This window comes from Diplotaxodon limnothrissa, linkage group LG19, assembly GCF_057381915.1.
Source record: "Diplotaxodon limnothrissa isolate DT_005_m linkage group LG19, D_limnothrissa_male_GT1.1, whole genome shotgun sequence".
NCBI lineage: Eukaryota > Metazoa > Chordata > Actinopteri > Cichliformes > Cichlidae > Diplotaxodon > Diplotaxodon limnothrissa.
This window is the reverse complement of record NC_140614.1, coordinates 6,136,687-6,162,864: the sequence shown is the minus strand read 5'-3', so window position 1 is coordinate 6,162,864 and position 26,178 is coordinate 6,136,687. Positions and strand designations below refer to the sequence as shown.

Genomic DNA, 26,178 nt, shown 5'->3' with positions numbered 1-26,178 from the left:
AGCCTGTTCAGCTATGAAGTCACCAAACGTTTCAGCTGTTGTATTAAGGTCTTTCAGGCACAGAAAATCAAGTCACGCTGGCATGAAAACAACAAAAGAAGAAGAAAAGAACACGCACTTTTTGAAAATATCCACGTAGGCCTCGGTGTAAATCCTCCTCCTCCGCATATTTCCTCTTGAAGTAAGCAACTTTCGACGTTGTTGAATGGTTTGGTCTCTCTCACGGGGAAGGAGCTGCTGGAGGCAACCACACAGAGATCACTGCTTTCTGCCGCCACCACAGCACAACAATCATAATGTGCTGAAGCCTCTGTGTTACACTGAGGGGATTTCACTGGCTGGTTTTAACTTGAGTGCTTATCCAGAGCAAAAACTGCTTCCATGTGATATAAGGTGAATGTTGGTCTCTGTATTCTTGGATTAAAGCTGGTGATAATTATCTATATCACCAAAATCCAATATATGTACATTTTTGCACAGACTGCAAGACAGTTCAGCCTCTCAGGACAGACTTAAAGACTGAAACTACAGCTTTGCTTTGGTTATTGAGTCATTGTGGATACGTTTTTTTTTGCTCCCACAGTTGTTTTGCAGATCATGCACGCGTTTTTGTCATATTTTGCCTCCTTTTCAGGTCATTCCTCACTCTCTATGGTCAGATTTCATCCCATCTCTGGTTAGTTTAGGGTTTATTTCCTTTTTTCATGTGTTTTTGAGGTCATTTCTTTACTTTTTCAATCCTCTAACACTGCATATGGCAGTGCTCTGTGGTGCTTTACAGTTATCCGTGTCCGCTTTATTGGTTTTGTATCATTTTCTATTGATTTAATGTGTCTCTCTGTCTACCTGCAACAACTGGTCCCTTTCTTCTTCTGGTCATTTTCATCTTTGTTTAGTTAGTTTGGGTCACTTTGTGGAATTTCTTTAAATTTATTTAATGTGTTCATATTTTTATGTAACGTTTTCTCTCTTTTTAGGTATTTGACTCAGTTGGTTTTTATATTTTTAAGTTTGTGTTAGATTTTTTTCGTGATTTGAATGTATTATTTTAAACAAATAAGCGTGTATTATTTTGCCATGTATTAATACCAATTTTATTTTCAGTAATTTTATTATTTGAAAACTTTCCTTTCTACCTTTGCTGCATTCAGTCAATGCACACGGCCACTAGAGGTCATGTCCAGTTAATGTAATCTATGGAAAGGTGTGAGCTATAAACATTAAGAGAGCAGACTTCTGTCACATCACTCTTAATTCCTGGTTGAGAGATGTTGGTTTGCAGGAAGAGACAGAAGGTTTAATTACCTGCTGCCGATTGGGCCACGGCCGATTCAGCTCTCAGACCGGAGTTTAAATCAGAGCTGATCTGATCCTCCACATCGCCCTCAGACTCCTGCTGGAAAACATGCACACACAGACAAATGAGTATCAGCAAGGACCAAAACATCAGCACACAAACAAAGAAGCTTCACGTTTGATCACATTTAATCTTTCGCATTCTTCACCTGGAGTTTTTGTTCTATACATTGTCATTTGCATCTAACAAGTGATAAACCTGCACAACATGAACTATGAGTTCATGTTGGGGCATTAATAAAACATCTTTCAGATGTATACGTTCCCACACTACAGCACCCACACACTGTATGTGCAACGTACAATGTCTGATCTAATCCTTTAATGTTGTTACACGATGCTGCATTTTTGGCGAAATGTATCTACAGACGCTGCTTCCAAAATCCGCTCATTTGAATTTAAGAGAGATCAAAAGAGAGGAGGAGAGATAAAAGGGTTGAATGCGTGCGCATGTGTGGGTGATGTTATTTAAAATGCCATAAATCAATCATAAACACAGAGTGGGAAGCTTTACGTCGTGAAACATTCACACCGGCTCCCCTGAAGCTGCTGTGGTGACTCACATGGTGATGACCAATGGATGCCGACATCAGGAAGAAGGAACAGGTACACAGCAGGGAGAGCTACAGCAGGGCTAGAGCCAACCTGAAAAAAGGCATTAAGAAGGCCTAGGCGGACTATAGGAAGAAGATCGAGAACCACCTGGAGAGTAAGAACAGCCGGCTGGTGTGGCAGGGTGTCCAGCAGCTGACAAACTACAAGTCCAAATCAGGTATGGCTGAAGGTGACCCAGCATTGGCGGAGGAGCTGAACATCTTCTTCACACGCTTTGAGGTCACTGCACCCTATGCCTCAGAGGAGCAGCTACACCATACAGCCCACAGCAGCAGTACCATCATCACTCTGGAGGAGCATGAAGTGAGGCGCACCCTGCGGGCTGTTAACCCGAGGAAGGCAGCCGGCCCAGATGGCGTACCAGGACGTGTGCTGAGAGACTGCGCAGACCAGCTTGCCTATATTTTCACCAGGATTTTTAACCAATCCCTTGAACAGTCAAACGTCCCACCCTGCCTCAAGACCTCCACCATAATACCCTTGCCCAAGAAATCTCATATCTCTAGCCTAAATGACTATAGACCAGTGGCACTAACCCCGGTGGTGATGAAGTGCTTTGAGAAACTTGTGCGTTACCACATTACAGCAGCCCTACCCAGCAGCCTTGACCCACACCAGTTTGCCTACAGAGCAAACCGATCGACAGAGGACGCCATAGCAACAGCACTCAATGTAGCATTAACACATCTGGAGAGGCAAGGAAGCTATGTGCGTATGCTCTTTGTGGATTATAGCTCGGCATTTAACACCATTCTTCCATACAAACTGGACGCCAAGCTAAAAGACCTAGGGCTTCCTCACAGCACCTGTAAGTGGATCAATAGCTTCCTCACCGACCGCAGACAGAGAGTGAGAGTGGGATGTTACACATCTCCAGCCCTAAATCTAAGCACTGGGTCGCCACAGGGCTGCGTGCTTAGTCCACTGCTCTACTCGCTTTATACACACGACTGCACCCCCGCCCACCAGAGCAACGCCATTGTAAAGTTCGCAGATGACACTACTGTGGTGGGGCTCATATCTGGGGGAGATGAGTCTGCCTACAGAGATGAGGTGGAGCGGCTGTCTTCATGGTGCAAGGATAACAACCTTCTCCTAAACACGAAAAAGACCAAAGAACTCATAATTGACTACAGAAGACACAAGACAGAAATCCAACCACTAATCATCAGCGACGACTGTGTGGAGAGGGTGGCAGACTTCCGCTTCTTGGGAGTCAGCATAGAGGGAAACCTATCCTGGAGTGTGAATACCTCTGAGCTACTGAAAAAGACACAACAGAGACTGTACTTTCTGAGAGTGCTTAGGAAGAACAACATCACACAGAGACTGCTGGTGTCTTTCTACAGAGCCTCCATCGAAAGCATACTAACGTACTGCATAGGCATATGGTACGCTAGCTGCACAGTGGCTCAGAGGAAAGCACTCCAGGGAGTAATCAACGCTGCCCAAAGGACAATCGGCTGCCCTCTCCTCAAACTGAAAGACCTACACAGTTTCCGCTGCCTCAAAAGAGCCCATAACATCATAAAGGACACCTCACACCCTGGACACTCCATGTTCGAACTGCTGCCTTCAGGTAAACGGTATAGAACAACATACACAAGGACTAACAGACTCAAACACAGTTTCTACCCAATTGCAATATCATGTCTCAATGCTACTAAAAGTAGATGACTTTCATTGCCCCTGTTGTCATTTGTGCCCTTGATGTTGGAATGCTTTCAGACATGTTTTGTTGGATGCGCTAACAAATTGATTGAGTGATTGATTGTTTGAGTGATATATCAACTAGGTCGTATGTTGAGTGTCTGTATGGGGCCTTAGGCCTGGATTGCTTGGGTGTATCTACGGTATGAGAATACTGTATTTTATATGTATTTCTATCTTTTATATCCTATCATTATAGTTTTTAAGTATTTAATTATAGTTTTTAAGTATTTATCTTTTGTGATGTTGCACTGACCAGAGACATCTTTCAATTTCATTGTACCTGTGACAATGACAATAAAGAATATTCATTCATTCATTCACGCAGTTTCTATCGTCCAACTGCATCCCGAGAATGATGCATGGTGATGGATGCATAAGCAGAGGGAAAGAGAGAGAGAGATGGAGGCTGCGTGGGAAGTGTGTGTCAGTGTGTTTGTCCGCATTCTGCCTGCTGTCTTTTCTTTTGCTGAAAATAATTTTGCTAAAAGCGGAATATGTTGGAGTAGGAGGTCAGGAGTTTTACAATCTGAAGAATATTTGGCAAATAACAAAAGCTCTTTTTTTAATGACTTGCATCAAAAACCTTTTGCCAGCTGAAGTCAACAGTTTGCAGCTCAGACAGACACAGGTACTAGTCTTCTTTCTGAAGCAAAAGCAGCACTTGAAGATGTGAGTATATTTAGGATTAAAAGAGAAAAAAAGAGCAGCTTCTGTAATAATAGTGAAGATCCCTGCATTTACTTACATCCCTAAAACACTCCTAAATCAAGATGCCAGTCCTTCATCACATAGAGTTTAAATATTTATATTATTATTGTTCAATGAAGAGCATATGCATTGTTTGAACTAACCTTTCTCGTTTATTTCAGTTGATTTCTACCCGAAGTAAAAAACAAACAAAACAAAACAAAAAAAACACATTTCAATAAATAAACAACTTTAATGGACACTTTAGGGAAGAAACAGCTGTTTTCCACCAATACATCAATTATAATTAAGCCACGGGTTCTTACCTTTCAAAATTTTTTGTCGAGCAGCAGTTTTTAAAGCCTCCTTTCCTCTGCCCACCGTGATATCCTTTCCTGGGTGCCTCATCCACCGTACTCACAGCGATCTAGCGCTTCTCCAGCTCGCCTGCAGTCGCAGCCTGTGTGGGTTCAAACAGAAACACAGACGGGCGGACGTGCGGACGTGCGCAGAGCTCGAGCTCCTGTCGGGGTGAGACGCTCGCTGCTCTCCAGACTCCTAAAATATCCCGTTCACAGCAACTGGAGACAACACACTCCGCTCAGCGCCTGCCCTCATTGGTCCTGGCGGAGGCAGATGTTTTCTGTTGCTAAGAAACAGAGTAAGCGCGGTGATGACGTTCCAGCATCAGTCCAGCCGACGCACGGTTTTCGCGCTTTTCTTTTTTCTTTTACCAGCGCATGGAGAAAGTGTTGGGAGAAATGAAGCAGTGTGGATCAGAGGCGAGTTTTAAAGGTTTCACTGGGAAGAAAGACACGGACAGTTTTAAATCCAAGTCCGTTTGGTTTGTTTGGCATTTTGTGTGTTGTTAATGAGTAATCCGATCGTTCAGTCTGACGTCACTAGCCGTGTCTGGGCCTAAACTCCGCTGCAGGTCCATATATCAAACGATCACTATGGCATTACTGAGAGTTGAAAAACTGTCTAAAGTCTTTCATCTTTAATAAAATGATCAGCGTTCTGCTCTACCAGGTGTAACAATTGAGTTTAACATCCAGGCATCCATGAAAACGGAATTTATGACATTTAACGGAGTTAGAAGTTAGCAGGAAGTTAGCTCGCTAGCTTCCATCTAAATACAATATAGCATGTCCTGACTGCGGGGTTTTGGAAACAAATTAAAACGTACAGCTCTGTTATCACTTCCAGCATAAATGAAGACAGAAAACTAAACAGCAGTGACGTTTGTAGGGTTACTGAAGTTGGGCTAGCTGGTATATAATGATGTGCTACGTGACCGCTAGCGACACAGCTATGTTAGCATAATATAAACAAGCTAACTTTTTTTCCACTCGATAAAAGTTAACGTGAGTGTTCTCGGTGGTCAGGAACAAATGTAATCGCATGGCAGGATGCTGTAAAAGGACCAAACTTCAGCCAGGAGAACAACTGAGATAATCCATCCATAATACGAGGTTAGTCATTCATATACTGCTGCATGGGCTGGGCTGTAGTTACATCCTAAGGTTTTAAAAACTGAGCTTAAATAAATGATTAGCGGTAATAAAAGCCGAGGGAGGTCAACGGTGATCACTGACTTTTTTTAAGAGCTTTTTGAGATTAAATAAAAGAAAATACAAAGCATTAAACATGTTAACAACACAAAAGCCTTATTAAATGCAGACTACTTTAGGCCCGGAAGTAGGATTCGTCACGTCATCACTTAATAATCGGATAGAGATGGAAATCAGTCAAGTAAAGTGTGCAAAGTTATGGGGCCATGGCCCTCTACCCCACTTACCAAGGAGCCAGACGTGATTTTTTATTGTTTTTTTCCAGGCATTTTGTGTCCCTGTGGATGTTTTTTTGCACTCTTTGTGGTTGTTTTTGGTCGCTTTGAGTGTATTTCTTTTGCATCCCTCTAAACATTTTGTGTCTGTTTGTGCTCATCTTGCATCTTTATGGGTGATTTGTGCCTCTTTATGACTGCTCTGTGATCATATAACAGCGGTATGCACATGAATATGGAGAATGTGTGGGTTTTTGTTACTGGAGTCTTTCTGGGTTTCTAGTTCATTCATAGTTTCACTGAAAAAACGAGCTCTCTTGAATTTATGTAAGCATATTGTATTTAATACAACTGCCTCATGTTTGAGTGACTTGTGTTAATTTAACTCAGTTGTTTAAGTTGCTGCCAAAGCAAATATTTGTGTGCAACAAATGTCCACTTTTGAATTAAGCCAATCCTGTTTTGTTTGCCTGCATGTAAACAGTGTGGTGTCGAGACCAAAATCTAGGCTGTATTTGCCAAAATACAAACTTCAAAACTACCTGACATCCATTGATGATTCAGTGTCTTTAAACCAATCCACTTTTAGTAATAACAGGCACACAGAACATTAAGTTTCAGGTCACTTCAAAGTCATAAATGTGTACTATCAAACCCTTTTAAGCTAGACTTACAAAATAAAACAAAGACTGTGAATATGGACTTGAAATAGATAACAAGCTACAAATCCATATTTGTGGGTTAAGGTCCTTGTAGAGCAAAATTGAGTATTTTGGTCTAAATAACCCAAAATGTGATGTCCACATATGTGGACGCCAGGTCCTAGGAGGTTAAGCTATATTCTGCACAAACAAATACAAAACATAAGATGCTTTCTTCAGTCTCTAATCCACTCTTGATTTGCTCTTATCCTTAAGCACAAAGATTTAAAATTCAATCACAGTGACGTATGTTTTTGTTTTTAACTACAAAAGCCTAATTTTCAGAATTAAGACATTCAAGCCATGCTCACAAGTGAGGAGAGGACCCAAGAAAACAGATGGCAGGCAGACGTTGCCACAGCAGGGATCTTCTGGTTTTTATTGGCAATGACAACTTGGTACAAAAAGTGCTTTCTGGGTGCTGCGGGAGCTCAGCATGCACAGCCCAGACCAGGGCTGCAGAATAGTCAGTGCAGGATCAGGATCAATGTCCACTGTCTCTTTACAGGCCTAAAATGCCTTATGAACTTGACCTTATACAGCTATACTTCTCAGGGAGGCCAGAGACAAGATAGAAGTTAAGACACATTGCTTTATCTTTGTCTCGTGGAAATTTAATGCTATTCAGTTTTTCCCTCCCAGTTAGCCCAAAACTATGGAGTCAGCTCGAGATTTTGGAGTGAATGGTGTGAATAAAGCATCAAATTGCCTTATAGCCTACACACCACTGAGGTCAGGTCTAATTGCATGGAAAAACATTGTCTTTAATCAGTGTGAGTGCCTCAAAGCAGACCATGACAAAACCTGCCAGTACCTAAATATAACCACTAATCACAGGAATCTTAAAATTATTAATTTTAAGCAAAGTTTTACTCTAATTATAAAACATGAAAAACAATACCTGGATATTTTAAGAAATTACACTTGCACATTACAGTTGCATGAAAAGATTAGTTACTTTCATGTTTGTGTCTTAAGAGCAGAGCTAGACCCAGAAGGTGATCAGCCTAGCGTAGCGTAAACACTGATAGTAGCAATATATAGCTAACCAGACTTTGTCCACAGAAAAAGATAAACCCAACAACACTGCTATAGTTTGACACACTTACACCATATGTGTTTAATATGCACAAAAACAGTGATTTACCATAAAAGGTAAAACTATGCTATCATAATTAGCATAAACTATGCTGTCTCCCAATTCAAACATTTTTTAAATAGCTTACCTATTTAAAAAGTACGTGTGTTCTCGTTTGTACAAGGCCAATGTGGGCAATAAATCTGAAGAAGCCAAAAGTAGATTTAATTTAAAACTGATATTCTGTTAAATGTTCTAAAATTGAATTTGCTTAAAGCATGAAATAAAACGTTTTGGTCTTGGTTTCTGAAACTGTTTCATCCCTCTACTCACTGGCTTTGCAGTTGTCTGACTTCAGCCCTGGTCAGGGCCTTGACAAATAAACCTTCCAGGCAAATGCAGTCCTAGAGCAGCATTCACAGAGAACAACAAGGAGGCTTCATGCAGTTGTGTATCAACTCTTTGTCATGGTGGATATGTTTCATCTCAAAATATTACAGGCACTTCATCAGTATTCCATCTGCAGCACAATCTGATCACACAATCTGTTTCACATCTGTAATACAACCTGGGATCTTGAACTGGGCATGCAGATATATAAATACAATCCTGGGATGTATTTAAAAACATTAAACATTTACTATTTTTAAAAAATATAATAGATATGATAGATTCTATACAACAACTCAACATGCATAAAATATATATAATCTGTGCAGTAAATATAATTCATGTCACTATTCACACTCACAAGTACGAAGCCGGCTGAAGAGGAGTGCTGATATTATTTTACCCACTGCAGAGAAATGCTTCTTCATGGGGGATTGTCAAATTTCTCTCTACATACTTTAAAATAAAACTGATTATCAAATGTGGATTGTTCGGACTCATCTGCCAAAGATCATAGTAGATTAGGAAGAATAAATACATTTAAGGATGCGCTGTGTCATCACTAACGTTAATGCAACAAAGAGGATTTGGATACTTTGGAAGTAATTAATAATCCCAATCTGGTAGAAGACACATTTTTTAGGAATTCTAGATAGCTGACTTAAAAGGAAAAACTTATCTTTTTGCTAAACCCCTAAATTAGTTAATTGTCAATTAATTGTAGTTGTCAGTTCAGTGCCTTTTGGACAACAAAATGTAAGTTTAGATGATTTAACAGTTGTGTTTTTAGATTTTTTTCCTTTTCAAAGTGAAACCTTACCTCACTATGCTAATTCTCACTATATTTGGACAGTGTTGGTTCTTTGTTGAAATAATGCCCTATAATTTCCATGTCTTCTTTAGCTAGGAAAGATACATATGTCCGATCAATGTCATGTTAGCCTTACTCTCAAAGAGCTAAATTACAGAGGCATGTTATCACGTTTGCAGTCATTACAGCAGTTTTAAGACCCTTTGGTAGGTTTTTCATTTTCTATGAATCACAATTACTTGCTTCTTACACCCAAATAAAGTCCGTGATTTCCACATATATAAAAACTTGTACATTCTTCTCAAAAACATTGTTATACTTTTCAAAATGACTATTAATTTGAGAAAAAAAATAGTTCAATTAAAAATATTTATGGGCGAATCGCAGCTGTCTGTATCAAACAAACATAGATGGGATTTGGTTGGCTTTAGAGGGTTTAAACTGAACTACGTCACAGTGTAGAAAATAAAAAAATTATCTGGATGCCTATGTAAGGTAACTGCAGCACTCCTAATCATCATCCATGCTTCGTATAATGTACACCTGAAGTAGTTGTCATTACGCATCTACAATCTTAGCATTTACAGCATTTACAGCTTGGTTCCTGTGCTAAATTGATACAAAATGAGTCCATTCACCTATGTCCCTCAACAAGTGACTCATGTTCATATAAAAGGAAAAAAAGATAAAAAGTTGTCTTTCTTCTGCTGGAAACGTCCCTGAACGAAACATAACAAATCACGGAGTAATCAGAAGCTGTTCAGATATTGTGGCTTACTTTCTTGATAAGCACTTGTTCAAACGCTGACATTTCCTTTTTCTGAAGATTTACAAAAAGGTCATGGATAATGGAAAAACTAGGCAAGTATGTTAAAAAGGTGAAAGTCCTTTTTTTGGAGGGGGTATGCTAACACATTAAACACAACGAATCGGCCCTGATTTCTAATGCATGGCGTCACCTCATGGCCACCAACCTCGAGTCATTTCCGATCACAGTTTTATTAATTGCTAAAGAGACTGTGTTGTCACCTGACCAAAGAAAACAAACGCTCAAGTAAACACATCTCTGCTCTCAGTGTGCGAACCCCTGAGGGTTCAGCTACAGTATTTCTCCACACAAACAAAAATAATCCCCCGATTCAGGCTGCGCTCCTGCCTTATGACTCAAAGATGCTCAGATGGGAAAAGGAAGAGCATTAGCAGCAGCATTACCCTCATCACCATCACACTGTATGGTTTCACTGCCATAACTACCAATTAACACAGAGTGTGACTGGGGGGAAAAAACAGACACACACACACTTCCAGGGTAATTCATTGGCGGTTCTTAACAGCTGCAGTGAGATATTTAAAGCCTCTTTTGAGCTCAGCATTGATGGATGTTGAAATGAGCTTTGCCCTGTGAAGGAGACTGAGCTGAAGCCAAATAACATCATTCAGGATTGATGAGGCTCATCCCAATGGGTTTAAGAGCCTCCAGCTGCTGGTCTTCCTGCCTGTTGTAGCACGAGCGTCAGGAGAATATGAATGAGCGCTGAATGTGAATGAGACATCCTTCTTCTCCAACTGAATCAGAAAATATTGGTTCCTTTTTCAAGTATGTCACGGGTACGTGATCCTTCAGTCATATTTCTGCACTGAAAAACGCAACTAAAATGTCAGTGAGAGCTGCCTTACAATTTTAGGGTAAGCACAAAAACAAAACAAAAAAAAAAAGACATAAACAGATCACCAAATGTTATTGCGGTTATAGTACCACTTGCCCAAAAACTTGTCTTGTGATCTGTTCCTTTACTGCACTGCTTAGGTCACTGTTTGAATGTAATCACCTTTGAATATTTAGTAAGTTTATAGCTTGTTTATTTAAACTACACAAAGCTTTTTCACAACGCATTCACCGTGAGTAAACTTTATAGATTAAATTAGCCCTTTAATCTTATCATTTAGAATGATTACAACAGCTGCAATCCAGAGAATGTAAATACAAAGATGATAGTACTCTAGAATACTTTGGTATCTACCAAATCACCACCTCGCCACCACCGTGCTTGTTTGTGCTGAGCGGCTGTTCGGTTGTCACCAAAACGTGATCGTCCTCATCATAAACAAACATCTCTACTTTGGTCTCATCAGTCTCAAATACATTGTTCCAGGAGCCTTCTGGTTTAATGCAGCTTGGCAAAGATAAACCATACTGGCATGTTCTTCTGTTTTAATATTGATGTTCACACTTACTATTGTGCGTTTGACCAGCAGCACCTAACTGCTACTTTCCCTCTTAATTCCTACAAAAGCAGCAAGGGTGTATTTTTTTCACAAAGTACTTCTGCATTTTGGCTTAATTGTTGTTACAGAAAAGATGATTTAATATGTAAATTGACATTCTTTAGAGGTTTTAATATCTAATTTTAAGAACCACCAATTTGAATGAAACCCTTTTTTATTTGAATCATTAAATTTCTGTGTGATGACTTAATTAAATTTGTATCTTTTTGTTACAGATTACATAACAATTTGCCTACAGGTAGTAAGGGTTACTGTATTGGATTTAGTATTGTCGATCATGTGGAGTTATTGGAGTAAACAATACCCTGACTAAGCACAAAAGTTGATTTTTGACCTGCTAAACAGGAATCCAAATGAGTCAGATTAGCTACTTTTTTGTCGTTTGTCACTTAAACTCTAAGAAAACCACATCAGTTTGGTTTCTGTGGGATTAGCTCTCCAGCAGCACCCTTGAATCCACAAATTACCACCAGCTTTTCCCAACAAATCTGCTTTTTGTCAGTTTCAGGACATTTTTTGGTCAACTTTCTGATAAAGTTAAAATAAATAGAATTTATTTTTTAGTTAAAATGTCAGGTTGGGCGATATGTAAAAATTTTCCAACCGACAATCTGACGATCCAACGATAGACCATATACTCACGCAGGCGCGGAACAAAGTAATCATGCACGGACTGATTTGCACATTTAGAATTTATACGTTTTGTTTGGAGGGAATATTTTACCGTCTCTTCTTGTTTGTTTCAGTATTACTACAGCTACTTTTTGGATTATTTATTTATTTATTTATTTGAGATGTGCCAAATCACAACAACTATATCGTCAATAGTCGATATATTCGTCCGATCGCCCAGCCTTATTAAAAAGTCTGATTTTAATCCACTGAGACGGTGTAGAAAACTTTGGAGGCTGTTTAAAGAAACAAAACAAAACAAAGACCCCCTAATTAACAGATGCCAATGAAGTATAGACACAGGTAACTGACGTCATCCAATTTGAAAATAATAACATTTTAATTTTTGTGAGAGAAGCTATCATATATTTATATATAAATTTATCTATTTAGAAATAGTTTCATTTTTTTGTGTTTACAGTTACAGATATTTGCATTTTACCAGCTAACCAAGCTCTCTAAGCTCAGTGGAAAGATGTAAATTGCAGTAACATATCACTTGAATGTATTTCTCACAAGTCTCTATGCTTTTAAATCACTCCATTCAGGCTAGCAGTGGGATTTAACCAGTGAGTATACAATTGGTTAAACTGATGGGCAGCCATGTGCTTGTGCTCTGATATAAATGATGTTACATCATAAGATCTTAATGAAAAGATGTCTGATGTACTGCAGAGCTCACTGAACACTTACTGAATAATTTTGCTAGTTTTTGTGACCTAAATGAACTTCCTCATATAACGTTGATCATTCTCGACCCATAACAAAAATGCAAATCTGTGACACTTCTGACAGGATGTGCCACTAATATTTCCAGAATGTCGAATCTCCCAATTTCTTCCCTGCAGTTTAGTTTACAGAGGACAAATGTCCTGCAGTGAAGTGTGAGAGATAACAAGACAAAAATATTTGACTTCATTCTGCCAATTCAGGAGTAAATTTAATGCCTTCAATGTCTTTTTATAGCCTAAAGTCTTTAAATATTTTTTCTTTCCTGAAACATGAATTGAAAGCTTGTATTTTAAACCGATTACAGCCTGAGGACCGATGACTTTGTCCTGCATGCTGACACAAACTAACCATCTGTGCTGGATGTAAAAATTGGGGAGATTCTGTGAATCACTGAGGCCTGAAATCTTAACCATAATAATCCACTCTCTAAATCAAGGCTTTCCTTTTCTTTTCCAAAAGCTCTAAATCTGTCTAACTACAGAATAAAAAAATATAAGAAAAACCACAGAAGAAAGTAAAGTCCTGCCCGACAGTTATTTTATGCCTCTAGCAGGACGTGCCAGCGGCAGACCTGCTGTCCTCGACCCTCCCTCATGTCCTGCCAGTGAAGCTGCTCTTCATCGCCGCTGCTGTTCTGGCCCAGAGCGATCCAACCCACCATCTCCTTGCGCTTCATGCTGCGGCGGTTGTAGATAGAGATCAGGAGAGTGACATCTGACAGCTGGAACAGAGCAACCTGGAAGATAAATGTCTCCTTGTACACGGGGTTGGGCTGACCACGGCGTACTGTCGTCTTAGTCCGACAGATCTCTTGACCAACTGAATTCAGCAGAGTCAGTCGTCCATAGGTGTCTGGACCAATGGGGAGGAGGGAAGAGAAGTGATGAAGAAGAGAAGAGATTGTTATGAATGCCATTTCAGTTTGGCTGGATGTTTTTGCATGTATACAGTGAACACGTGTACCAAATGTATATAATTCGATTGTTTGTGTGTATGTGTGAGAGAGGCTCCCTGCAGACCTGGTGGCCTGTTCATGGCAAGGTTTCTGAAGTGGCTGCCCTTGATGAGCTCCACAGACATGCGTCCCGTTGTGGCATTGTAGGAGAGACCCACCAGCAGTTCAGGGACGCCACCGTGGGTCAGAGACTGGGTTGATGAGGCGCTGTCGCTCTGAGAGACGGCAGACAGGCTGAGCTGGGAGTCGACACTCTGAGGAATAAAAACAAGTGTGGTGGCTACAGATACGCTGAACAGAAACCTCCCAAAATCCTTTTTAAATTCAGTTACACCCAAAACTTGACGGCATTTTTCCTACTTACCTTCAGGTTACTTCTAGGCTCCAGGACTAGTGTCGTTTCCATCGTCCCCCCGTCTGGGTTAAGTCCTCGTAAACGCAGCACTTTCTCCCCCATCATTCGCTCACGTGATATCCTGCTACCCAGCGCATACAGCCTGAACCTGATAGCTGACTTCTGCAGGTCGGATGGCTCCAGGCGCGAGAAGCGAAACGTCTCGTTGAAGTGCGGGAGTGAGCCTTTCTGCACGGAGGTCTTGTGTCGCTGTTTCTTGGAGGGCAGCAGGACCACATGCACCTGCCAGGCGCTCATCCCACTTCGAGCCTTGTCGGGGATATCTCGGGCCGCAATCACAGTGACCAGCAGTTTTTCTGCGGCAGGACGGTACTCCAGGGAGAGGACCAGATCTCCACACTTGGAGATAGGAGTTCGAGGGGAAGAACAGCCTGGCTGAGACGAGACTTCGCCAAGAGGAGGTGGCTCTTCCTGGCAAAGTAAGGAGAGAAATCATCACAAACACACTACACCAACCTGTAGTTTAACCTTTTGCTAAGGAGGACAGCTGCAGTCAGTGGATTCTAGTGGTAACCAGTTTATGACTTAAAAAAGCAAAAGTATGTTAGCACAAAAAAATTTGATTGTCACCTTCTTATTTCAAGGGATTTTCTGGCTTTTTATTCACCTGTCAGTCATAATAATCACTTTCTTTTAAATGTCCAGAGAGACAAAGTGAGCAGAAATGCGATCCTGAAGCATACATAAGCCCCCTCCTGCATCTCCCCAACCCCTGCAGTTAAATGCTCCCGTGCAGTCAGCAAACACAACATCGATTGTGTCAAGTGTTGACCGAGCGGGCCGAGTGTTGCTGTCGACATGGCAACCACTGGGGAGATAAGATAATCAGAGGGCTGCCGAGGTCTACTGGATGTGCAGGTCAGGAGATGCACACATAAAAGATAAAAACATAAGAATGGACCTCCACCTGAAAAAAAGCATTAACGTTTACTGCTGCTAGTAACAGGAAGTAGTAGCTCATGTGACCAATGTAGCAGTGGGGTGGCATCAGTATAAATGTGCAAACAGTAAAAGCATAACTTTCAATTTAAACATCACAGACCTTTATCATTAGTGGCCCAAGTTAAATGAAGAATTATTACCTTACAAAGCGATCTCCACGAAAAAATAATTTCTGTTATTTTGTTTACTAAAATATGAGAATTAAGTTTTACACCACCTGTTCCTACTAATTGTTCACTAGCTGTTGTTTTTAACATATTTTTTATTTAGTTGAGATAAAAATAAAATCAGAGACATCTTTAATAATCCTAAGTAACAGTTTAAAAAAACTATCACAAGCAATGTCTGTGAACTTCAGAATACCACATATTTAAATCTTATTGATTGCTATCGACCTAAAAGACGGCCAAAATAAAAAAAACCCACAAGATTCAGACTGCTCTAAATGCTTATATCTCTACATGTCCTTGTTTTTTTTATGATGGCACTGAGAGCCAATATACAGTAAGTAATTTGGTCATAGCACCCTGCTCTTAAGAACAGCAGCCCCCCATCCATATAGTCTATATTTCAAATTTATTTGAGAGGGGCAGCCAATCAGGAGAAAGTCAGCTTAAAAGGAGAGCAGTTTCAGTTTTACAAATGCCAATTTAATGCTTAATAGTTTAATAGGAAAGGTTCCCATTAAATATACAGGTTGCTCATCACTGGACTTGCACAAGCCATGGTTTCAGGTTTAAACAAAGTGTAGCTGTTGGTGTCCACACACTGAAGTAAAGGTGTGTAATTGTCACTGATAGTTTCTTCTACAAGTGAACGTTTAAAAAAAATAGCACTGGGCTACATTAAAAAATGTTCCTTTATACATTCTTGTATTTTGCCATCAAGTGTTTTATAGATGCTTTTTTGCTTATGTGGGCTTCACACGCTGCCGTGTAACAACCATATTCCATAAATACTTCTAATCAGAGTTGACTGGTGGGTGATGATGGTTATCTTGGTTACGTGATAATAGATTAATCTATTACTGATGCATGATGTGGTTTTACAGATTTAAAAAGTTTTATGGTTGTGTCTGTGGGTTCCAGACAAACCTGAAACATGAAGGTAGTATGAAACAGGTATAACGGCAGTAAACATAGCAGAAAGGGTGGTATTATTAGCAGCTGTAATTTTTGGTGTGTCTTTAACCACGAGCGGGGCTGTTATATAACTCTATAAATAAACTGCTAACAAAAAAAGGCTCTCCTGGGTTTCTGTAGCTCTGCAGCCCCTCTGATCCAACCTCATTTGTTATTTATGAAGCGTTTCTAGATTTCAGTATCACCCAGTGTGTGTGTGTGTGTGTGTGTGTGTGTGTGTGTGTGTGTGTGTGTGTGTGGGAGGTGTTTACAGCACAGATTGCGCCCAATTTCAAAGTGTGATTCGGTCACTAAGAGGTTGTGAATTCTACAAACACACAAACGATATACACATATATACAAAATACACAAATACCACACAGAGCAGGAATATTTGCATATGTATGCATGCTTTTTTTACACACGCACACACATACATATGCAGACAATGTAGCAGATATTACCTAACACGATTATAACTGTGACAGCACCAACATTAATGTTAGTGACTGATAAAACAATTAGCCTCTCAAATGATTAACCATTAACTTGGGGACATAAATTAAATAACTAAAATCCTCAAAATCAATGAGAAATCAAGATGAGCTATTAGTATAATCAGTCTTATAAAATACAGTATTGATTAGAAAGTGGTTAATAACTAAAATAATAATTACAATCAATGTTATATCTCAATAGTCACTGAGGTTGAAGGATTTGACTGTTCTGCATAAGCAGAGGTTGGCAACATTCACTCCTATACAACACTGATTACGGCAGCATATGCATTAAAGACAGGTGATTTACTAAAGTAATTAGTACAAAGATCTCACTGAGGACTGAGACTAAAAGAAGAAGCATGTGTATGTGTGGCAGACAGAGAGAGAAGCGTGTGTCTTTCTTCTGCAACGTAGCTGAACAAGTGACCAAAGAGAAGAATGAGCACATGTAGCAGGATCCTTACATTTCCTCACCATGTGCAAAGGTGTGATTATGTGCAATAATGGTGTCAGCTCAATAATAAAAGTTGGTAGTTAGCATGCAAGACCTTGGTGTATGTAGTAAATGCAGGAACAAAACCATCAAGAAGATCATCATAAAATAAATGAAAGCCCAAACTCTTAACCATGTGTTATGAAAAACTATGATGTACCAGGGAGGTTTACTAGATCGTGGATCAGTCATTGATCAGAGTGATACTCCATGTGCTAGATCCGAGCAAGCAAGCGTTGTGTTCCACTTCAGCTGGCCCAGACACACAGCGAACTTCTCTTTGTTAGCTGCGTTAGCACCCTGAGCTAACATGCTCTGCTGTTGTTGCTCCTAGTGACTGCGATCAGAAGCTCTGGAGCTTGGAGTTCGCCTTGTAATCGGAAGGTTGCCGGTTCGAGCCCCGGCTTGGACAGTCTCGGTCGTTGTGTCCTTGGGCAAGACACTTCACCCGTTGCCTACTGGTGGTGGTCAGAGGGCCCGGTGGCGCCAGTGTCCGGCAGCCTCACCTCTGTCAGTGCGCCCCAGGGTGGCTGTGGCTACATTGTAGCTTGCCATCACCAGTGTGTGAATGTGTGTGTGAATGGGTGGATGACAGGTTGTGTAAAGCGCTTTGGGGTCCTTAGGGACTAGAAAAGCGCTATACAAATACAGACCATTTATACCATTTACCATTTGGAGAGGTCATAGGAGTGAAGAGCAGGCTTCCCACCACAGAGGTAGGAGTGAAAAAGAGCCTGACAATAACTGGTAAATTCCTGAATTAGTCATAACTCGGGATGCTAGCAATACTTGAATAGCTCTATCTTGATAAGAACCAAAACAAATCCTGTTTTTCCTCGTTTTTCAGGAACGTGCTAACTCAGGAGTGACATCACTCCCAAATTCGAAGGTATTGGGAACACGGCAGTATGGCCACCTGTGATTTTGTCTTGCAGGTAAAAGGTGTCCGATTACAGATCTAGGAGGTGGTCATTCACCTCCTTGGAGGATGATATTGAATCAATGGATCTACAGTCTTGCTTTGGATTGTACGACACCATTATTCACAAATAAATAAGCAAAGAATGTATCAGCAATTTATGTGAAATCTCAGAGAGCTGTGGTTGGTTTGTTTCTTCCAACGTGAACCTGAGCGGCTTACCACAGCAGAGTGGTAATCCTCTCACAACTGAGTGACGATGATACCTCTGCCAAGCATGATGGGAACAGCAGGGGCTCAATGACCCCGTTAAGTAATCCATGCACCACTTTATTTATTTATTTATTCATTTATTTACTTTTAACTTTCTGGTCATTGATGTTAATAAAAAACTGCATTTGTTTCCCATTTTCCTAGACATGAGGTGCGGCTCAAGACTTTTGCACAGTACTGTATTGCAGTATTGATTGATTGAAATTAAGAAAATTCTCTGATGTGTTTATCCAATAAATGCTTCTTTTCTCATTTAAATAGATGTAAGACAGTGTAAAGTTAATGCTTGTCTCCAGTTTTACAAGGTCCAGTGTTATCAAACACACCAATGACTAGAAATGGTTAATGTCTGATTGTAGTACCTCTGGGGTCCAGGCGGAGGGGCTTTCTGTGACCTCATTCTTGTCATGATCCACTGCTTCCGTAGATTGCTGGTCCATACTCACGGTGGGACAGTCACTGGAGGCCAGTGGGTGGTCTCCTGCAGGTCTGTCCAAAGAGAGCATGGATGCCCTTTCTTTTGCTTCTACCACCGCAGAGAGCGGATCCTGGAAACCCTGTTGGCTTTGAGCTGCCGTTTCTGCAGGAACAAGAGCACTTGTTTTTAAACTGGTGGTGAAAGGATACTTTATATTTACACTGGAGATGGAACTTTCCATCGTCCTACTTTTATCTCACTCACTTTTAAAAGTGCAAAATTCCTAATGGGACAAGTAACAAAAAAAAGTAACAAAAAAGTAACAGCAGTTATTATTGTGCACTCACAGCATTGAAGATGTACAAGCAGTTACTAATAATTTTTAGATTATTTGAATGTGTAGAATGTATGTATGTCATGGTCATTTATAGCTTTTAATTATTTTGTTGAACTGTTCTTTTTCCAGGTTAAAATGATTGCACGACACAGCTTTAATTATTTCAAAAAGCAAGAACTGCATGCACAAGTTAGAATTTATTTGGGATTTTCTCGAACCCACACATGGCCAAAATTACACATACAGACTCAAATATATACATACATTCTCCTAAATCCTTTAGTGGTTTAGTAGTGCTGAAGGTTCTACGATGTCCTTTAAATGATTGACTACAACTGGTAGTTTGTTTGACAGCATTCATTGTATGACCAATATTCAGAACAATGGGAAAGTCCCAGGAAGTCAGTGAAGATATGGTCTTTTACAGCCTATTTAAAACAACTGCCGATTCCAAGATCATCAACTATACATAAGTACAAGTTATTTAGATGTGTGACCACTTTGCCAGAGTCTAGAAGAAAATGCAAATTGGGACCCTCAGATGAGGCGAAACTACTTGTAAACTAGTAGCATCAATGTTCCCTTTGAAATAAGTTTTACATCATCATGGATCGAGAGAGCGCTGACCAAGAAAGACTGACTTTTCTCAAAAGAACCTTAAAACCCTGCTCAGAAATGTTACGGCAAAATGCAATGGAAATTTTTGCACATCAGGTGTGCACGTACAATTACTGGAAAACTGTGAGTCGGTGCTTCAAATGTTTCAGCTTGATTAAGAAACTTATACTTGCATCATGAATGTAAAATGTATGTGTAACAGTATGTATCCTCACCTAATATATGTGCTCTCTGTGCAGTAATCCAGCAGTGAAACTCTTCCTAACAGAACGAGGTGAACATGTAAACATAGCTGCCACCTACATCAACACAAATTACTGAAATTAGACCTAGGTGGACATGAATATCTCCTCTAGTATACCATCTAATTTAGTCTTAAAGCTCTAAATGCAGTTTTCTAACCTTGTTTAGCACAGCAGTGTGTTAACAGGAGGGATATTGTGCAATTTGACAACCCTTGGCCTTTTCCTAACGCAGGAACACACGGAGAACAAGCCGTACCTCAGACCAATCAATAGCAATTATCTCCAATTCTCTGTCATTAAGGTCAGCCTGACTGTTATATCAATGGCTGCATAGAGAGTTCACCATAGCAACAAGCTGAGGTAAGTCATCATTCTGTGTGTGTGTGTGTGTGTGTGTGTGTGTATGTTGTTTATAAAGGTGGAAATATATAACAGAAGCTGAAACAGAGTGACCCTGACCAAACCATGTCACCACCCCCACCAACCACCTGCTGCTCATGTTATAATGAAGAGTAAGTTCAGGATTTTTCTAAATATTTGTCTGTGATTGCTGTAAAAAAGCAAATAAGGGTGCTGTTCGTGCAGTAAGTTATGTAGCAGCTGAGCGGGGTGTGAATGAGATAATGATAATGAGTGATTTTGATCATTTGATCCACTGGCAAACAAATCTACAAAAACCACAAATAGAGTAAACAAAATAGTGTAAAAAAAAAAGAGAGCTGGTTTGTTTGCAACGTTCTAATTCTTCCTTATCCTCGGGCTTTTCTTAAAATAAACAAACAAACCAACAAGCACAAAGTGTCATATGCCTCCATCTTTCCACGCTCTCTCCCTGAGCTCTTTACAGCCTCTAATCTCCAGGAAAAACAGTATTTGAGGCTTTTTGGATTCATCAGGACAGATTAGTAGATGACTACTGCTGGCTAAGTCTTTATCTATCATTATTCCCAAATCAGTATCTGGATGAGTACCTTCACAGTCTGATGGCTCAGTGCTGCCCTCCTCCTGGTCTGATAGTCGGGTAAATTTGTGTCGTCGACCCAGTGACAGGTGAGTCTGCTGGGGCTGCTGCTCACCGATGTTTGCTGCTGCGGTGCGAAAATTCTGTGAACGAGACACGGACATCTCAAACTGCCTCAGGATCTCATCTTCGCTGTCTGACGAGCTGGAGGCATCGTCGTCGTCGTCACCGTAGCTGTTCACTGGAGGGAGGTAAAGACAGGGAAACAGAGGGACTCACAAATGGGAAAAGCTGGGAGAGTTCAGGAGAGGAGGAGAGGAAATCCAGATGAACGGAAAACATTTGAAAAGACACTGACAAAACTAAAGGAGAAACTTCTTGGACAGACTATCCTACAGACCCAAAGGACACCAACAGAACTAAGAAGGTCAAGAGCCTCTAGTTTGGTGTACACGCCAGTTAAGACTTTAAAGTCTAATTACTCTGTTACTCTGTCATATGCCTGTAACTAGAATTTAATTGCACTTGACTTGGCTATTGTTGTCTGTGTGTTTGTCAAAAACACAAAAGGTTTTTTGTGAAAGAACAATTAACTACCACCTACCAACCAACATGTTAAAACCATTAAGTGTTGTGGAGGAGGAAAATAATTCCTCTACGAGAGGTAAATAAGCGAGATCACATTTAAAGCTGTGCTCAGCCTCAGTCTGTTCAAAATAACGACGCGTATTAGCATTAGTGGGGTTGAGGGTCACTCCACTACCTTTATAATTTCACCATAACTAGATAGCAACAGCTGAATGAGTGGAGCAATCAGCCCCCTCTTCTCTAAAGTGCAGGTCACCGTACCTGCCTGAGCAATTGCCATGGTTACATACAGAACAAAAACAAGGCTGTACACGCTGTGTGGGCGAGCAAGGCTGATTGGTCTGTTAACTTCTCTCTTCTTTCAGGCTTTTACAGCGAAGCAATGCGACTCAGTGGCTGAAACACATGGTTATTTCAGATCAACTCAGGAGCTTGCCTGCTAGAAACATAAAACCTGGGATAATTCTGACTAACAGAATAGTTTCAATAGGTTTTTAACTGCATCTGAAGGGAGATGCTCGTGTGTGTGGATAGCCACTATGATTTTGACATTTATGCAGAATAAAATATTTTCTTCAAATTTCTGTTTTAAACTGAAAAACTTTTTTCTTTCCATTTTTATTCATTATACACAATCCTCTTAACAAAGACAAATGTTATCTCTTTTAAAGGTTGTTGTTCTTGTGGGAAGCTTTAATATTCAAAGACATATAAACATATAAATACTGAGCAAAATTTAAAAGAAGAAATATTTTGGTAACAAAAAAGCAACCTTTCAGAGAGGTCTGGTCCAAACTTAAGGCTAAAGCCCAATGCTCCACTTGTTTTGCTGTACTTGGTGCTGCATATTGAACAGCATGAAATTATGTGGTATTATGTGAAATACTACTCAAAAGGAAATAATACAAAGATTTTAATCTGCAGGGACCTCCATTTAAGGGAAGTTCTGGACTAAAACTGTCAAGTTTCCAGTGTTGATGTGTTTACAGTCCTGTTGTTTTCAGTCCTTAATTCTAGTTTTTGTTTGATTTCTTTAAAATAGCAAAGAACAGTGTTAAATTATGCTGTGAACAGGTCACCATGAGTGAGCCTGCTATGGTAACAGAGACTTGGGTGTTCTTGTAAGCAGCGTGCGTACAGGGATACCAATATGGTGCTGAAATCTTCCTCATGATTAATGATGATGCCTGGACAGATCACAGCTGATAATGGTAAATGAAGGAAAATAGAACATGCTAGCTCAAGTGTTGTGCTGGTTTTAAGCTTGCCTGTTTGAGTTCAACAGCTATCCAAATGTATTAAAACAGGGCAGGACTGTAAGTATCATTATTGTAGTATTTATAGCCTTACTTGTTGTTCTATTCATTAGATCTGTATTTAATATTTTCTTTTTTAGTTATATATTTATAGGTCACGTCATTATTTTCTCTCTTTCTTTTTTCAAAGCAATTTTTGTGTTTCTATTTCTTATTTATGTCTTACAACGTTTACTATTCTATTTCTGTTTATAAAGATCTGCTGTATTAATTTTACATAATTCAACATGTTTATTTTTATTTTTTTACATTCAGCTATGCACATGTCGCTGTATTTATTTATCTCCAAACGTTGATTCTGTTCATCTGGATGCAGCGTTTTCAGGAGAGACGTTTCGTCATTCATCCAGGTAACTTCTTCGGTCTCAGCTGACTGCAGGTTTCCCCAACTTTATAAATAATCTTATATTTTGTATGTTAAATTTATACATTTGCTTATTTGTGTCTGAGTGTTCATAAGGTAAGAGACACTAGCCTGACCTCAAAGCCATTGATTGTTGTTTACAAAAGGCTAGGTGAAGAATTAGCATGTGTAGTTGATAAGAATTATTTGCTTATGTCTGATTCACCCAGAAAAAACGAATTCTGCTTTTAACTGCGATCAGGACTACCCAGCTAATTCACATACAGACAGAACAACAAAGAAATTACATAAAAGGAAAAAAAAAAAAAGAAATAACAGAAAAGTAAAAATCACGAAATAGCCACAATAATAGTTTCTGTAAGGAAAATACATTTTAATTCAATGCTCTCCTCATTTCCATTTTTTGGTTAATTTATTTATTTCTGTATAAAAGTATTTATTTATACATTTATTCAGTTATAATAAAAACATTTTTCGTCCCACACAGAAAACACAGCAGCTATCACACTGCCAGATGCTGGTTAAACTACTAGGAATACAAAATATAAAACACAATGTTTTAAATACATTTGTTTATTACTTAATTCCTTCAATGTGATTCAGTTTTTTACTCTGTAAAATATGATAAAGAAACTCTCTTTAATTAACAGGACATTCACTGTTACTGTACTTGTCACTTCTCAACAACATACATAACTCAAGCTTATTAGCCATCAGTATTAGAATAATGAATATAGGTCAAATTAACCTTAAACTTTTAACCTTGTGCTAAGCCTGAGACTAGAGTTTAAGTTAAACCTGTTTCCACACACAGTTTGACTGAACCTGAGTTTTCAAACAGCTCCTACCTCATCCAGTGACACTCCACAGACGTTCAGCTGAATCTTATGAAGAGACTATAAACAGGATATGCTGTTTGTTCAGGAAACTAGCTGGAAATAGCAGAGGCTCCACCTGTTACAGGTGAAAAACTAACAAGCCAATGTTTGCTCACAGTTTGACTCACAGTCTCCACCATCCTACTGTAGCAAATGTGAACATGCCCTTCTTTCATTTCTGCTTCCTTAACAAGAGCAAATATGGGTTTACCTCTGCTGACCACTTGCTCTTAATGCTAAGATGATTCAGAGGCTCTCAACCAGATCCGAGCTGGTTTGAAGGATTTACCCTCTTCAGGAAGCTCTCAGCAGGTCTTTTAGAATTCCTGTCAGCATTAATACAAATTAAATAATTACATTCATCAATATTCAATTTAAGAATTAGGCAAAGGAAAGAAATTGTTACTAATGAAGAAAAACTCTACGCAAGAAATTCCAGAATCATCTTGTTTTCTTCCACGTATAAATTTGAGGGTTGCTGATGGCTGGAATTTATCCCAGCCATCATAGAGCGAAAGGCACAGAGCACCTTGCATGGACAGGTCACCAATCTGTTGCAGGGCTAACTTTAAACCACTCTGGTGATTCAGTGATGTGTTGCTGAAGATAAAGGTTTGACCAGGAAGGTCGTGAACAGTTCATGTGGCAATAAAAGATCAAAAGCGGCAGTCGGGAATGAAACCCAGCGGAATAACAAGAACAATGTGCCAAAGACCAGTGGGAATATGTTAGCTATTAATACACTGGGACTGGACACAGGTGAGGATGGGTCAGGTGCAATAAAACAGGTTTTTAAACAGGTAACTGGCACCATGTTAGCGTCTTCCCAGTTGATCAGGTCTAATAGATGTTTTCACAGCAGGAACTCTGGTGTGGTAGAGGCCTTTGTCAAAGTAGGCAAGGCACAGCTTTATTTAGCAGTAATGACAAATGTATTCCATCTTGACTAAAGTCTGCGTCATACAAATGTGAATTTCAAAAACATTAATCATTAATCAAATTACAAGCTATGAAATTTATATAGTTTAGAAAATAAAGTAGTAGAAGTAGCACAGTTGTTAAAAAAAAATCCCATCTACTTTATATTTCTAACCGAGTACACAGTATTTGATTTTGAAGTGTTGTCTTCAATGTAAACGTGGCTCAATGGTCATGTTTGCAAGACAGGTTATGGGACATTAAATAGAAGTTAACCTATGGTAACCTTTGCTCTGCGTGTTTGCACTGTTTGACAAGTGGGAGGAAGGAAAAAAGTTTAAGTGGGTGACAAAATGGGAACAAAAGCTGCACCCTGAGTATCCTGCACTCTGTGTTTCTTTCTGAATTTCCTCGGAGGTGGACTTTTTCATAAAGCTTTCGCAGCGTTAACATTTTTTAATCGTGAACAGCTTTGTAGCAGTATGCGGCTGAGTCACGCAACTCCCTCTCGCCCACAGAAATCACTGGACAAATACAAACTCTCCCACGTTCTCTCTCTGCTGCTGAACACTTTAATTGGGATCAAACTGCAAACAGGAGACGTGTACTCTCTCTGAGATGTTTCTAGTTGAGACAAACCTTGAAGTGTGGCAGGACTCACTGGCTAGTAAAACTTAAAATTCAAACACCACAGTTTTGCTGCTTCTCAGTAAAATGTATCATTTTTGGAAGCTGTCCTGTGAATTTATGACAAAATATATATGTGATAATTATGGACCCTGGCTCTCCTACACGAGTAGGCATGTTACTGTCATTGAGTTGTCAGTCACTCACCGAGGCCCTGGCGGATTCCAGCCCGTCCTTTCTTGCGACGACCGTGTACCTCCAGGCAGGGAAGACCGCCGACACGTGAGAAACACAGTTTCTTGTTGATGAAGAGGAAGAGGACGGCCAATGCCACGATGAAGACACCCACCGCCGACAGGAAGCCGATGGCCTCTGGGGTGACTGGCAGGAGCAGGGAGAGGGAGAGGGGACACACAATGACACACTGATCAGACCACACAAACAGACAGCCTGGATACAT

At 39.9% G+C, this 26,178-nt stretch overlaps 1 protein-coding gene across 1 annotated transcript; it reads right to left on the bottom strand.

Annotated features, from left to right (window-relative positions):
* Positions 1-13,368: 13,368 nt before the first annotated feature.
* syt16 (synaptotagmin XVI) lies at positions 13,369-26,178 on the bottom strand. Its single transcript, XM_085343528.1, has 6 exons — positions 25,926-26,178; positions 21,038-21,268; positions 18,811-19,028; positions 14,150-14,611; positions 13,850-14,039; positions 13,369-13,682 (listed from the first exon to the last, which is right to left on the bottom strand). The coding sequence occupies exons 1-6, from the start codon at positions 26,176-26,178 to the stop codon at positions 13,369-13,371; spliced, it is 1,668 nt and encodes a 555-aa protein (XP_085199654.1).

Excerpts from the sequence above, each read along its gene's own strand:
- syt16 (XM_085343528.1), bottom strand. The coding sequence starts at position 26,178 with ATGTATCCAGGCTGTCTGTTTGTGTGGTCTGATCAGTGTGTCATTGTG. Across the intron at positions 19,029-21,037 it reads TGAGCCATCAGACTGTGAAG|AAACGGCAGCTCAAAGCCAA; the intron begins GTACTCATCCAG and ends TTGTTCCTGCAG. Across the intron at positions 14,612-18,810 it reads CCTCCGCCTGGACCCCAGAG|GAAGAGCCACCTCCTCTTGG; the intron begins GTACTACAATCA and ends TTACTTTGCCAG.